At 42.8% G+C, this 15,524-nt stretch overlaps 1 protein-coding gene across 2 annotated transcripts in view; it reads left to right on the top strand.

Annotated features, from left to right (window-relative positions):
• CDC123 (cell division cycle 123) overlaps positions 1-15,524 on the top strand; it is a 77,672-nt gene that overhangs the window by 48,592 nt on the left and 13,556 nt on the right. The window contains exon 11 of one of the 2 annotated variants that reach the window (XM_048836591.2): positions 13,614-13,742. In XM_048836591.2, the coding sequence (XP_048692548.1) occupies positions 13,614-13,742 (129 nt within the window). Of the gene's footprint in view, positions 1-4,417; positions 4,559-13,613; positions 13,743-15,524 lie in introns of those variants that run through there. The other variant, XM_048836592.2, reaches the window with a different exon arrangement.

Here is a 15,524-nt window from a genome sequence, read left to right as displayed (position 1 = left end):
CCATCTTTTGTAGGATTCCTTTTTGATGTTTAGGTCATTAAAAGAGCTCCTGATGGAATCATATTTGCCTTGTACTATTCTTCCTCCATTTCCTTCACATTAGGATAGTTTGCTGTTGTGCCTTTAATATTGTCTCTTTGAAAAGCTGCCAGCTCTCCACAACACCTTTTTCTCTCAGATTTTCTTAGATTCGATACCATTCAGGTAGGAAAGTAAGATGATTGGGATGTGCATGTGTTATATTACAATAATGTTTGTAGTTCTTTTGCAAATAATTTTCTCCAGAGAATAAGCAGTTTATCTTTAAAAGTATGTAACAGAATCTTTGATAAGACTTTAAAAAAATGTTTAATGGTGTCTCTCACATTTTGGGGTGCAATCCAGACCAGTGTGGGGTTGTCATCGCTTGCCCTGTAACCTTAGGTGCGTGAATGTTATGCTGCTGTGGCTCACAGCCTGGACACCAACAGAAAAGCACACAGTATCCTGAGTAAAAAGAAAAGGAGTACTTGTGGCACCTTAGAGACTAACAAATTTATTTGAGCATAAGCTTTCGGATGCATTCAGTGGAAAATACAGTGGGGAGATTTATATACATAGAGAACATGAAACAGTGGGTGTTACCATACACACTGTAACCAGAGTGATCACTTAAGGTGAACTATTACCAGCAGGAGAGCAGGGGGGGAAACCTTTTGTAGTGATAATCAAGGTGGGCCATTTCCAGCAGTTAACAAGAACGTCTGAGGAACGGAGGGGGGGAGGGATAAACATGGGGAAATAGTTTTACTTTGTGTAATGACCCATCCACTCCCAGTCTCTATTCAAGCCTAAGTTAGTTGTATCCAGTTTGCAAATTAATTCCAATTCAGCAGTCTCTCGTTGGAGTCTGGTTTTGAAGTTTTTTGTTGAAGAATTGCCACTTTTAGGTCTGTAATTGAGTGACCAGAGAGATTGAAGTGTTCTCCAACTGGTTTTTGAATGTTGTAATTCTTGACGTCTGATCTGTGTCCATTTATTCTTTTACATAGAGACTGTCCAGTTTGGCCAATGTACATGGCAGAGGGGCATTGCTGGCACATGATGGAATATATCACATTGGTAGATGTGCAGGTGAACGAGCCTCTGATAGTGTGGCTGATGTGATTAGGCCCTATGATGGTGTCCCCTGAATAGATATGTGGACACAGTTGGCAACGGGCTTTGTTGCAAGGATAGGTTCCTGGGTTAGTGGTTTTGTTGTGTGGTACATGGTTGCTGGTGAGTATTTGCTTCAGGTTGGGGGGCTGTCTGTAGGCAAGGATTGGCCTGTCTCCCAAGATCTGTGAGAGTGATGGATCGTCACAGAAGCACATCACAGCTTAACTGAACTGGGGTAAATACACCCTTCCCTTCAAACACAGCACTGAGTTGGTTTATTGTAAAAATTAACCAAATTTATTACCAAAAGGACACAGGTTAAGTGATACCAAGTAGAAGGAATAAAGTTAGAAAGGGTTACAAACAAACAAAAGTAAAAATACTTTGTAATGGCTAACACCTAACTTAACAAGCTAAAGTCTTTGTTCAAGGTAGCTTCTTTACCAGTCTTCCATTATAAGAGACTTCAACCCCTTTGGTTGAAGGACCTATCTTTCTCGGCTTGCAAGGATCTGGTCTATTGTATCTGTGCAGTGATGCATAACTTAAGGGTTCTCTGCCCCTGCCTTAATAGTCCAGTAAACCATAGAAAACCATATCTCTAAGTTAATTGATCTTGCTTCTAGAGGCAGGGAAGTTCCCTGGGGGGTGCTGTCTCCTTCTCCTGCCAAGAGTAAGTGGTCATCTTTCCCTACTTGCTCTCCTGTTGACTTTGTTTACCTTGCATATAAATATGCCACCTTTGTCTCTGCCTGACAACGAGGCTGGTCAGACAAGCAAATACACAGTCCTTTGTGATCTGAAAACGCTGACTCCCCAGCCATCTTGTGAGTTTTAATAGTTCTGTTTACTGCATATGTAAATTACTATCCCATTGTTACTGGTCAACCCTGCTCCATTTGTATTCAAGGCCTGAGCAGACCTGTTTTAGACTACATTCAAATACAGACTTTAAAACATAGTATCCGACAACATCCATAACTCCACATGTAGTATTTAATGCAAACATTTCACAATGATATTAATCACTAGTGTGTCAATAGTTTTCCAGTGACACGACACCTTTTACGTACAGATCACGCCACTAATGAGTTGGGGTACACTGATCAAGCCTGCTGAAACTCAGTGTTAGATACCAGGAAGCCACTTGCCCTAAGGCACTGGGGTGCTCTGAGGGTCACACCTCCCCCCTTACAAAGCTGCAGGAGGGTTAGTCATTGGCTGACCCAGAGGCAGCAGGTCAGGATCCTCTTTCTTGGCCAGGGTGTCTGCCACCATATTTTCTTTCTCCTTTATATAGAAAAAACCTGTTTTGTCTCCTTTGTCTGTTTACAGTCTCTGGGATATAATACCAGAGCATGTCCATAATTTCACCTACAGAGTTGTTACAAACATTTCACAGTGACATTAATGACCAGTGTAGTGGTGGATTTCAAATGATATATTACATCTCACATTTTAAATAAATATCATGACCCGAGTGTGTGAGGTGCAGTGACTATGTCAGACCAGACAAGAGTTGCTGATGTAGAATAGTGAACCATTGTTGGGCGTCTGTGTCACAATATCGCAAGAAACTGATTAAATATTACAGGGGCGACTGATACCTCCACCTATTATTAAGGTGGTCTGTCATGTCCCCTCTATAAGAGCCTGGTTTTAGTTGCTTATAACTGGACTGTTTGGCCTGAAATTTTCCAAACTGGGTGTCTGCCTTCAGCTGAATTATTTTTCCAAAACTTTCAGCCAAAATGGTTTAGCCTTTTCTGAGAGCAAGGCTAGGGAAAAGTACGTTGTTTTGCCAATGCAAAACAAAATTCTGTTGATCTTTTCTTTGACCAGCTCTAGCTGCCCTGCTGCTTTGGAAGAAGGACTTGAAATATGGCAGAGCGTGGCCTTTATGTCAGCGATGGGCCTTTTGCCATTCCAGAGAAAATCCACCCAAAGTTGGCCAATTTATAAGCCTGTGAAAAATCACAGTTTGCACGTGCTCAGACTTCAATTTTAATAGCTAAAATCTCCTGTTATCCTCACTGAGCATGCTCAAGCCTCATAGCTGCTCATGCTGACCAAACTGAGTGTGTACTATCCCCACATACCAAAGTAATATGCTCCACCCAAGGGCAATAGGGAGAAGCTGGACTTTCCCGAGAATGACTGTTCCTAGCTGCTTCAGACCACGGTGAGGCTAGGCACTGGAACTGAAAGCAGGGAGCCTCTCTCTCCTGTGTTCTCACTGATAGCCTTTCAGGAACATCCAGGCAACATGGGGGAGGAAAATGTCTGATTTGAATACAGAGGGGATGAAAGCCATACTGGGGAGAGGTAAAGGAGGAGATTGCAACAAGGAATCTAGTGCAGTGGCTATTTGATCAGGATTATTTAGTCGGGCCCCCTTTCTTTATGTCTGTAATAGTTTACACCCCACCCCCCAAGTACTTATACCACAACCCAGCTCTGAAGGCAAAGAGTGGAGAGCAGCAGCTGCTAGCTGGGCTGCAGCCGCACAGAAGTAAGGGTGGCAATGTGAAAAGTGATATTCGTCAATACCACTTTTCACAGCAGATGTTAGGATATAGATATTTAGGCCTGTTTGCAAAGGCCTAACTTTAAGAATTTAGGTGTATTTTTATTACTTAGCTAGTTATAGAGGTATAAAAGAAAGAATCAAAATCACTGTTTGCCAGTGTAAGGGCCTTTTGTTTACTGTGACAGTCTGAGGCCCTGTTCTTAGGCTAATGCTGGGAAGTGTATGGTTACATTTTTACATTTTAAACCAGTTACATTGATATAAGGTGCTATTGGGCTGTTAAGAATACAGTTTTGTTGTTTCAGTGTAACTGGTTTAAAATGTAAAAATGTAACCCTACACTTCCTAGCTTATGGCTGCCTCTGTTGCTTAGCCAAAGGCATAAGCCTAAAAACAGGGCTTCATACTATCACGGTAAACAAAAGGCCCTTACGCTGGCAAACAGTGATTTTGATTCTTTCTTTTATACCTCTATAACTAGCTAAGTAATAAAAATACACCTAAATTCTTAAAGTATAGGCCTTTGCAAACAGGCCTAAATATCTATATCCTAACATCAGACTGGTCAGAAAGGTTGAAGTGTTCTCCTACCAGCAGAGTACCCAGAAGTCACCTACTACAGGACAGGCCCACAAAGAAAATAACAGAACGCCACTAGCTGTCACCTTCAGCCCCCAACTAAAACCTCTCCAGCACATCATCAAAGATCTACAACCTATCCTGAAAAATGATCCCTCTCTCTCACAGATCTTGGGAGCCAGACCAGTCCTCGCTTACAGACAGCCCCTCAACCTGAAGCAAATACTCTCCAGCAACCACACACCACACAACAAAACCACTAACCCAGGAACCTATCCTTGCAACAAAGCCTGATGCCAACTCTGTCCGCATATTTATTCAAGTGACACAATCATAGGACCTAATCACATTAGCGACACCATCAGGAGCTCGTTCACCTGCACATCTACCAATGAGATATATGCCATCATGTGCCAGCAATGCCCCTCTGCCACGTACATTGGCCAAACCGGACAGTCTCTACGCAAAAGAATAAATGGACACAGATCTGACATCAGGAATCATAACATTCAAAAACCGGTAGGAGAACACTTCAACCTCTTTGGCCACTCAGTAAAAGACTTAAGGGTGGCAATTCTGCAACAGAAAAGCTTCAAAAACAGACTCCAACAAGAAACTGCTGAGCTTGAATTAATATGCAAACTAGATACCATTAACTTGGGTTTGAGACTGGGAGTGGCTGGGTCATTACACATATTAAATCTATTTCCACATGTTAAGTATCCTCACACCTCCTTGTCAACTGTCTAAATGGGCCATCTTGATTAGCACTACAAAAGTTTTTTTTCTCCTGCTGATAATAGCGCATCTTAACTAATTAGCCTCTTATAGATTGTATGGCAAATTCCACCTTCTGGGTGTGTGTGTGTGTGTGTGTGTGTATACATATACTTACTATATGTTCCATTCTATGCATCTGATGAAGTGGGCTGTCGCCCATGAAAGCTTATGCTCTAATAAATTTGTTAATCTCTAAGGTGCCACAAATACTCCTGTTCTTTTTGTGGATACAGACTAACATGGCTGCTACTCTGAAACCAATCAGGTCTTAGGCATCTTAGATTTGGGCACCCAAAATCAGAATGCTTTTGACATTAGTCTTTCTGTTCCTTAGCTCCCAATCTGTAAAATGGAGATAATACTACCCTTCAGCTCACAGGGGCATAGTGAAGATAAATTAATATTTGTGAAGCACTCAGATACTAGTGAATAGCACTATCTGGGGATGAATCAGGGAGAAATTAATAATTCTGTCTTCATAACAGGGTTTGAGTAGAATGCAGTAAATAAGGCATTGGGCCACACATGGAATAAGGATAAAACAAAATATTGAATAGCTGCTCACTAAGTGAGGGCCATCCATCCTGTGCACTGAATGAAGTTGTGGTACTGTGGAAAAATGTGTGGTCATGTAATTAACGGGCTTGTCTATATAATGTTTCAATGAAACAGCACTACATGTAAGTGCACTAGGGAGCCTTTAGTGTGCACCAGCAGGATCTACACCGAACAGTTAATGCACAGCACATTAGTGCACCTTAAAAATCACATCCCCATAGAGTGCATTATCCCGTTTTGTAGACAAGCCCAAAGACTGTATCATGTTGCTTGCAAACAAGGAGGCCGAGATCCGGTTGCATAGGCAACCTTAATCTGGCATTTTCTAATTTTTAGTGCTTAACTTTGCAGGCTTAATTGTGTTTGACTGTGTGATAGAAACTACTGGTGATGACAAGTTCCTAATAAAGAAAAGGGAATTGGGTAGACTTAACTACCGAACAGATCTTCTCTCTTCTTGAGATCGATGTTATTTGAAGGACTCTGCCTTTTGCTGTACTCTAGAAATAATGTGACCCAGCACGCGTTTATTTTATGAACACTTTCACTGCAGATTTGACAAAACACAAAGAAGGTACCAATGTGAGATTTCTAAAGTTAGCTACAGCACTCGACCCAAGCTTTAAGAATCTGAAGGTGCCTTCCAAAATCTGAGAAGGACGAGGTGTGGAACATGCTTTCAGAATAGTTCAAAGAGCAACACTCCAATACGGAAACTTCAGAACCCAAACCACCAAAAAAGAAAAATAACCTTCTGCTGGTGGCATCTGACTCAGATAATGAAAGTGAGCCTACGTTGGTCAGCACTGCTTTGGATCATTATCAAGCAGAACCCGTCAATGGCATGGACGCATGTCCTCTGGAATGGTGGTTATAGAATGAAGGGACATGTGCATCTGGCTCGTAAATATCTTGCGAGGCTGGCTACAACAATGCCATGAGAACGCCTGCTCTTACTTTGAGGTGGCATTGTAACAAGAAGTGAGCAGCATTATCTCCTGCAAATGTAAACAAACTTGTTTGAGCGATTGGCTGAACAAGAAGTAGGACTGATTGGATTTGTAGGCTCTAAAATTTTTAAAACAAATAATTGTTTTATTTTTGAGTGTAGTTATTTTTTTGTACATAATTCTACATTTGGAAGTTCAACTTTCATGGTAAGTATATTGCACTACAGTACTCGTATTAGGTGAATTGAAAAATGCTATTTCTTTTGTTTTTTACAATGCAAATATTTATAGTCAAAAATAATAATATAAAGTGAGCAAAGTACATATTGTATTCTGTATTGTAATTGAAATCAATATATTTGAAAATGTAGAAAATATCCAAAAATATTTAAATTATTTTATTATTGTTTAACAGTGCAATTAATCGAGATTCATTTTTTTAATCGCTTGACAGTCTTACTCATTATTTGAACCAGTTGTGATTTGTGGGGAGGGGCCTGACTCACAATGTTCCAGCAGATGGAGTTGGCAATACTGATGATTTTAAGTACTGATTCTGACTCTCAGGTCTCTCGGTGGCTGATATGTAGAGAAAGTTTCTGGGTTTTGTTGTTAGGTACTATTTTTGGCACTGTCATTGTATAAACAGATGTGTGTCTGGATTGGAAGTACTTCTTGTACCAATGCATCCAGTCAACACCAGGTCATTTTATGACATTGGTTTCAAGTCAGGCTAAAAGCTAAACACAGCACAGGTACAAAATCTATTCACCCAACCCAAAGGTTCTCAAATTTCATTGCACCGCGACTCCCTTCTGACAAGAAAAATTACTACACGTCTCCAGGACAGGGGACCGAAGCCTGAGCCTGCCCGAGTTCTGCCACCCCGGGTAGTGGGCCAAACCCCAAGCCCCACCACCCCAGGCAGGGGGACCAAAGCAGAAGCCAAGGGCTTCAGCCCTAAGCAAGGGGCCTGTAACTTGAGCCCCGCTGCTCAGGGCTGACGTCCTTGAGCTTTGGCTTTGGCCCTGGGCCCCAGCAAGTCTGAGCCAATCCTGGTGATCCCACTAATATTTGGGGTCCTGACCCACAGTTTGAGAACCGCTGACCCAACCTGACTTCTGAAAGAAATCTGATGAGGTTCAACAAGGACAAGTGCAGAGTCCTGCACTTAGGACGGAAGAATCCCATGCACTGCTACAAACTAGGGACTGAGTGACTAGGCAGCAGTTCTGCAGAAAAGGACGTAGGGGTTACAGTGGACGAGAAGCTGTATATGAGTCAACAATGTGCCCTTGTTGCCAAGAAGGCTAATGGATTTTGGGCTCTATAAGTAGGAGCATTGCCAGCAGATCAAGGGACGTGATAATTCCCCTCTATTCGGCATTGCTGAGGCATCATCTGGAGTACTGTCCAATTTTGGGTCCCACACTACAAGAAGGATGTGGAAAAATTGGAAAACGTCCAGTGGAGGGCAACAAAAATTATTAGTGGGCTGGAGCACATGACTTAGGAGGAGAGGCTGAGAGAACTGGTATTATTTAGCATGCAGAAAAGAAGAGTGAGGGGGTATTTGATAGCAGACTTCAACTACCTGAAAGGGGGTTCCAAAGAGAATGGATCTAGACTGTTCTCAGTGGTAACAGATGACAGAACAAGGACTTCAAGTTGCAGTGTGAGAGGTCTAGGTTGGATATTAGGAAAAACTTTTTCACTGGGAGGGTGGTGAAGCACTGGAATGCGTTACCTAGGGCGGTGGTGGAATCTCCTTCCTTAGATGTTTTTAAGGTCAGGCTTGACAAAGCCCTGGCTGGGATGACTTAGTTGGCGATTGGTCCTGCTTTGAGCAGGGGGTTGGACTAGATGATCTCCTGAGGTCCCTTCCCACCCTGATATTCTATGCCTATGATGGGGGGAAGGAAGGCAGGGAGGATAGAGAGAGAGGGAAAATTTTACTTACCACAGCCAAGTTAATGAGCAGAATCTTTCAAGTCTGGCCAAATTCAGCCTGTAGCTGTCTTGTCTTGTAATTTGAAGGGTGAAGACAAAGATTATTTAAGTGAAAGATTTTAATCTTGGTGATCTTGGACAAAAAGCATGTTTTCTTCATCTATCCAGTTAATATAGCTGTGTCTATCTGTGTATCTCTGAATTATTTGTGCAAATTCCATGCAGCCCTCAGGCTCCTGGAAAACTGCCAGTTAGTCCCTTGGTGTGTCAGACCCACCTCCTTCATCCCTGCCTGTACACACACTTTCATGACTTGCCAATGTATTATTCAGTGTCTCTTTAGTTTGTGAATTATAGGTGCTGAAATGGTGTTGAGTGTTGTGTAGCTCAATCAGTTTCCAGAGTTTGTGCTCCAGATCAATGTGGTTGCATGGCAACCTCACCTGGAGAACGAGAGAAGTGCCCAGCTTCTGCCTATTTACAGCTCTTTCGCCAGCAAAATGTCTCTTGGGTGTGTGTTTGTTCTGTTGCAAGGGCTGCAACATTTGGAAGATCAAGAACCCTGTAGAGTGACTGAAAGAACACTGGGGAGGCTGCCGCAAGTCCCTGTCGTTCCAGGAGGCTGGAATTTGCACGTCAGTAGATTGGAGTACGACATAAGCAACTTGAATGTATCTGTTCTATGCAACTTTTCATATGCCTTCTAATACGGCTCATGTAAACTCAGTTCAGTCCTTCTGCTTCTACTCTGAGCTGATATTACTGATATTCTCTCTGCTGTGCTCTGGCTTCCTTGAACTCAGTCTTGTTGGTTCTTGACTGGCTTTGCAGAACAGCCAGCTTGAAGGGTTCTTTAAACATTCTACCACAATCTTTAAAGCCGGATGCTCTCCAAAGCCAGGCAGCTAGCACTGGAGAGGCTACCCTCCAGGGTTGGTTGGCCCATTTTGGATACCTTTCTTTACTTCTGCTCTCAGCTATTGTCTAGTGATGGGCTGCCTGGAAGTAGCTGTACTTCGTGTTGCATACCTCCTAAATCTTAATTGTTTGTAAAAACACTTTGCAGTTCTGCAGTAACTTTTATCTAAAGATCATAAAGTATTATAAAGAAGATATTTCAGACCACTGTTAGTTCACAACTCTTTTTTCTAAATTTTAAACTAATACTCAGGCTTCATTGCCCCATGTGTACTGTCATTGTGGGCACGAACGCACACGGCTGAAATTAGGGAAATGTGGCAATTCACTTTGCTGGTTATCCTTACTAACATCGCATTTCTTATCTATCTAGTAACTTCCTTTAAATGTTCTTATATTATAGTTACTGCCTTAAAGCAGTATGCTTTTTATCTTTTTATGAAAATAAAATGAATGTTACCATGTTATAATAGACCTACCGGTGTATATTTTTAGGGTGCTAAATACATACCATCTGTTGTTTCTTGTTTCCCCTCATCATATACAAAATATAGCCTATGTTAATTTCACTATTGTGATGGTGGTGTTTTTGCTACACAAATGGATCTTCAGAAAACATCATGCATAGTCTTGAGGCTACATAATTTGAGAACATAGAAAAGGAGAGACTATCTTTGAAGGAAAATGTATGTATGCTTGCCTAGTAAACACTCGGTATTGAGGCACCCAAACTTTGGGACAACAAAGGCTGCATTAGCAATTTACCAAGAGGCAGAGGGACACACCTAGTATGTATGCAGATCCCTGTACATGGTTTTATCAAAAACAATTGCATACAACTCAGACATATAAGCAGATGTTAATCTGCCTTGTTAAGTGAAAAGAGATTGCTAATACTGGAAGCCTGCAATTAAATAGCTTTATTCTTGCTCTATAGCTGCGACGTGAAAGTGGTCTTGGATTGTGTTTTAGGGCCTTTGGCTTTTACTCTGGGTTTCCTAGATATGCTTCAGTCTTGTTTTTCCACTTAGTCTGAAGACTGTTCAGTGGCTGATCCAGAGGATAGATGCTTTACTTTTAATAAATCTTCAGAGGGGCTGAAGGGGAGTGTTTTAGATCTGTTCATTTTTTATGCCTCCTCCTACCAATTTGTAATTACCAAAATTCAGTGGGGATATAAGAGCAACTAGAGGAGAAGCTTTGGGAACAATTAGAGGTTGTGGAAGGCACATTGGCTCTTTCCTGTCTCTGCAGGAAGAGGAAAGTGCTGCTGTGGTGCCCACAGACTCCAGTTCTTGCTTTTCACCGATCCCATAATTTATCTTTTGATATTAAAGCCTCTGCAATGTAAAACTCCCTAATGAACTGAATGTAAAATCCCTATGAACAGTTAAGTTGAATACATTTAACAAAAAAAAATCCCCACTCTTTTTTAACAAGCTGAAAAATTTCAGAGATGAAGGAAAGATTCTCTGAACTGCAGAGCGAACTTTGCCAGCCATTGCCTGTCTCTGACACACAAATTGGTTCATTAGCTTGTTTTCCGATGTGGTAGGAATCCAAATGATAAATTCCTTTTCCTGATGTCATTGGGTTGACAAGATGCCCTGATGATAGCACAAGCAAAGCATCATTGTAATTAGAATATCTGACTATTTGCGAAGAGAAGCAGAGGGATTGAAAATGATAAGCCAGGCTGATGCAAATAGTCTGCTTCCTGGAGTGCTGCTCTGGTGGTGGTACTGCTGCTACACCATGGTTGCAGCTCAACAGTGCAAAGCCACCTCTGTTTCTTTACCCTTCTGCAATAAATAACAGCTGAAGTATCTCACTGTGGTTCCGCTGGTGTTATCTGGACCGGTGATCTGCACTCCAGTCCTCGACTCTGGGAGCCAGCCTTACCCTGCTCTATTGTGAGAACCCCCGCTCCCGGGCTGTTCACACACAGCCTCTACGTGAGTAAGCACTTTTGGCCAGCTGCTGCTTGGATTGTGCAACCGAATGACATTAGCCAATATCTCTGGTCCCAGACACAACCCTAGGAACCTCCGTCTTGCATCATGAGCCTTCCAAAGACACCCAACATGACAAACTTTGCATTGGATACCACAGAATCATTATAAGGATGAACATTGGGGTGCAGGATGTTCCCCCAAGGTACAGAGTGTGTCACTCTCTCTACAGCTTTTATTTTCCATATTAACAAACTCTAGTTCTCTGAATGTGTTATGGTTTCAGTACTATCATTTGCTATAGTGAGCTTGTGCACTAGCTTATTGAAGCTTCAGTTTCTTGCAGTATGATAATCAGTGTCATGATATTACAACAAAGGAGACTCATGAAAAGCCGTGTGAAACTGGGTTCCATATGTCTTCCATTTTCCAAGCCATCAGGGCCCACGAGGGCTCTATAGGGGGCATGTTAAACTTGTAGTTGGGAGGGAGTGGGAGAGGAGATTTCATGTTGCTCAGCAACCAGGCTGGTGTTCACAGCTTCAAAGGGATTTTAGAGGAAATGGATGGAAGTTGTCAAGTGTATCAAGGAGATTGAGGCCTGGCCTATACTTCGGTCAACATAGCTACTGCGCTCAGGGGAGTGAAAAATCCACACTTCTGAGTGCCATAGCTATGCTGATCTGGCTCTCAATTTAGTTCTCTTCCCTCCCCTCCTCCCCCCCCCAGCAGCTAGGTGAATAGAAGAATGTTTCTGTCAACCTAGCTACTGTCGGTCAGGGAGGTGGAGTTGCTATAGTGACGATGGAAACCCCTTCCATTGCGGTAGTCTGCGCCTACACTGTAGGATTACAGCAGCATATCTACAGCACCATACCTATGTTGCTCTAGCACCCGTAGAGTAGACGGAGTCAGAAAGGATCTCCTTTCTGATAGTCCTAGAGAAAGAGGACCCTGATGGAGTGGAGGGAAGGAATAGAAAATTAAATATACCATGACCTAAGTAGCTATCTAGTCTTTTGTTATCAAATTGCACTGAATTATGGCTCTGATGAATAACCACGAAAACTCCTCGGCCACTCAAATATGGTACAAATAGCATTTCTTCTATTTGGTAAATCTAGGCTTGTATATGATGCCTAAATTGAGAGAATTCTTGCTACCAACTGGTAAGGAGTAATGCTTCGTTACAATCTAATTTGTCTTAAATATCAGAATAGGTAAGATTTTACTGAAAAGGAAGGATGGTCCAATGCTTATGGTGCTAGCTTGAGACCTGAGAGATCCAGGTTCAGTTCCCTCCAGAGACTTTGTGTGACCTTGGGCAAGTCATCTTAGTTTTTTGTGCTTTCTTTCACTCCTTATCTATACAATGGGGATAATAGTATGTCTCTACATCAGAGAGGCGCTGTGAGGTTGAATACACTAAGACTGAAACACTCAGATACTATGCAAATGGCTACATATACATAGCTTCGATAAATGCAAGTTAGTCTTTAGTTAAATTATCTACCAAGTGGGATAGTGGTATCAAAGATGCCTTCCAAGTGCTTGACCAGGGTTTGATTCACACCCAATGCAGCACCAAATTTTGGAAATAAGTGAGGGTAATTAATCATTGGGACAATTTACCAAGGTTGTGGTAGATTCCCCATCAGTGGCAATTTTTAAATCCAGATCGGATGCTTTTCCAGAAGATCTGCTCTAGTTCAAACAGGAATTATTTTATGGAAGTTGTATGGCCTGTGTTATGCAGGAGGTCAGACTAGATGGCCATAGTGGTCCCTCCTGGCCTTAGAATCTATGACTCTAAATGTCTTTCAACATGAAGGATCCCAAAGCATTTTAAAAACTATACAGTATTCCTGAAATGTAGCCATCTCTGGGGTGGAAAGCAGCCATCCTGCAGACTGCCACTGTATGTAGCACTGTCACAAGATTGGTGTGAGGAATGGAACTTTTACTAAAAGACATTTAGGGCAAATGCCTGTTGTCATCCAAAGTGTCAGGGGATCGCGAAGGTCTACACAGAGCAGAGAGAATCCCTATAAAGCCTAATCTGAAAGATCCTTCCATAGGAAACTGCATAGAACTTGCATCAATTTACATGACCTGTTTGACCTCTTATGAAAACTGTCTTGTAACAGCCCATGCAGTATGTTTTTGTTTCCACACTTAAGTAGACGATAATTTTTCCTCTTATTTCACATACACTCTTGTTTGTTGATATTTTATTTTCTTCTTGTTGTACTGCAGAGTAAGGTATGGTTAATCGATTTTAACCCCTTTGGTGAAGTAACAGACTCTCTGCTGTTTACGTGGGAAGAACTGACATCTGGGAAGAACTTGAAAGGTGACCATAGTGAAGGGGAGGCTATGGAACAGGTAAGGAAATATGGTAAAGAATAAGACTGCAGTGTCGGAGAGATGGATTTAGTTAACTCAAAAGGTGGTCTAGCCTCTGATTTTTTTTTCTTCAGTGTATTTAGGATGTGATCCAAAGCCTATTAAAGTCAGTGGGCGCACTTCCATTGACTTCCGTGGGCTTTATATCCGGCCCATACATAGATCCTACTCTCAAGGAGTTTACTACGTCTCCTCTTTTCTGGACAGTGTTCAAGCTCAACAAATGCTTTTTTTTGTCCAGTTTTAAATGCAAAAATGGGGCTTCTGTTCTGCAGCCTTGACCAGATTTATAAGAAATTGTCCTAATATTTACCTTTGTTCCCTTTTCCCCATTACCCCTTGTTATTTGCACATATGGCACCTTAAACAATTTCTTTTTACTCCTTGGTATTTACCCTTCAAATATTTGTCCTTTTTCTTCATCACTTAACCAACCTCTGCTTCTTTCCCAGTGTGTTTAATTTAATCACCCCAGCTCCATAATCATGTTTGTTTTTTCTCTAAGCCTCCCACCAACTTCTTGGTCTTTCTTGTATGCAGGAGCTGACCCCTAAGCCTAATATTCCAAGTGCAGTCTCACTGGAACTGTACAGAGAGGCTCTCACTTCCCTGCTCCATGTTGCAATTCCTCTGTAAAACCAAAATTCTGTTTGTAGGAAGAAAACACTTCATTTATTGGTCCTTTGGCGTTCTTCCCGTGTGACTAAAACTTAAGACTCAGTTCATCCAACACCAGTGCAACTCTTGGGGGGAGCATTTAAAATGGCTGTTCTGAAACCATAGATTACTGGTGCTTTGTGAAGCATTTGGCTGGTGATCTGTGGAGAAGTGGGTTGTCACATGGTGCTGGCCTTTTGTCTTTTTCGAGTGATGATCCTTATTGGATTGTATTCCGAGGGCTACGCATGCACTCCATGCGCCCAGAGTGGGAGATTTTGCAAGTAGTGTCTGTTGGTCCGTCCATGCACCTTGGCTGACCTTGTGCTTCTGTCCGAGGCGATAAAGAGCAAGGCGAACCAACCCGCCTCTCCAGTTCCTTCTCATCACCACATGGTCTGGGTCAGAACTTTTAAGTGTCCTCATCTCTGATGCACTTTTAAATAAGATAGTGTACATAGTTTGCCAGTTTTTAGACTAGTTTTGCCAGTTTATTGTAGTTTTATCATAATTTTAGTGCTTAGTTTAGATAGAGTTGGGGGTTTTTGTTTTCTTTGACAATGCCCCCCCCACCCTTGTACTCGCATGCGGGTACCGAACTTTGCCCAGGACTTCCGGCTTCAAATGCTGCACCTCCCGCCCACGCTTCTTCTTGGTCAATGACTAACACCAATGCGCCTGTACTGCTTGGGGGAAGCTGACGGCATCCAGGTACATAATTTGCCTCTCTTTCTCCAGCCACAGCTGAGAAAGCTAGGCTCTCCACCTCCAGAAACACCCCCATGGAGCTCGCCATGAGACCTCACTCAGACCCAGGCTGGCATGGGCAGTGGGTGAACTGCCGGCTGGAGGAAGCTAGCCCCCCGGCCAGACCCACCTTCCTGCCCAAGGACCCAGCCTTTCCCCTACCAGAGCGTCCCCCGGCCCTGCAGCCGCCAGTCCTGGCCCTCCTGCCCCAGAGTGCAGGGCGGCTGGCGTGCAACTCCTCCCCAGCCCTCGAGCACAGGGTGGGGGGGTGGCGCATGGCCCCTCCCCGAGCACAGGGTAAGCGGGCGGCGCGCGGTCCCAGCCCTTCCCCCTCCCTCCCAGCGCTGGATGGCCCCA

The sequence above is a fragment of the Caretta caretta genome, chromosome 1, assembly GCF_965140235.1.
Source record: "Caretta caretta isolate rCarCar2 chromosome 1, rCarCar1.hap1, whole genome shotgun sequence".
In the NCBI taxonomy this organism is placed as follows: domain Eukaryota; kingdom Metazoa; phylum Chordata; order Testudines; family Cheloniidae; genus Caretta; species Caretta caretta.
Note: the sequence above shows the minus strand (reverse complement) of the source record. Positions and strands in the feature narration are given on the sequence as shown.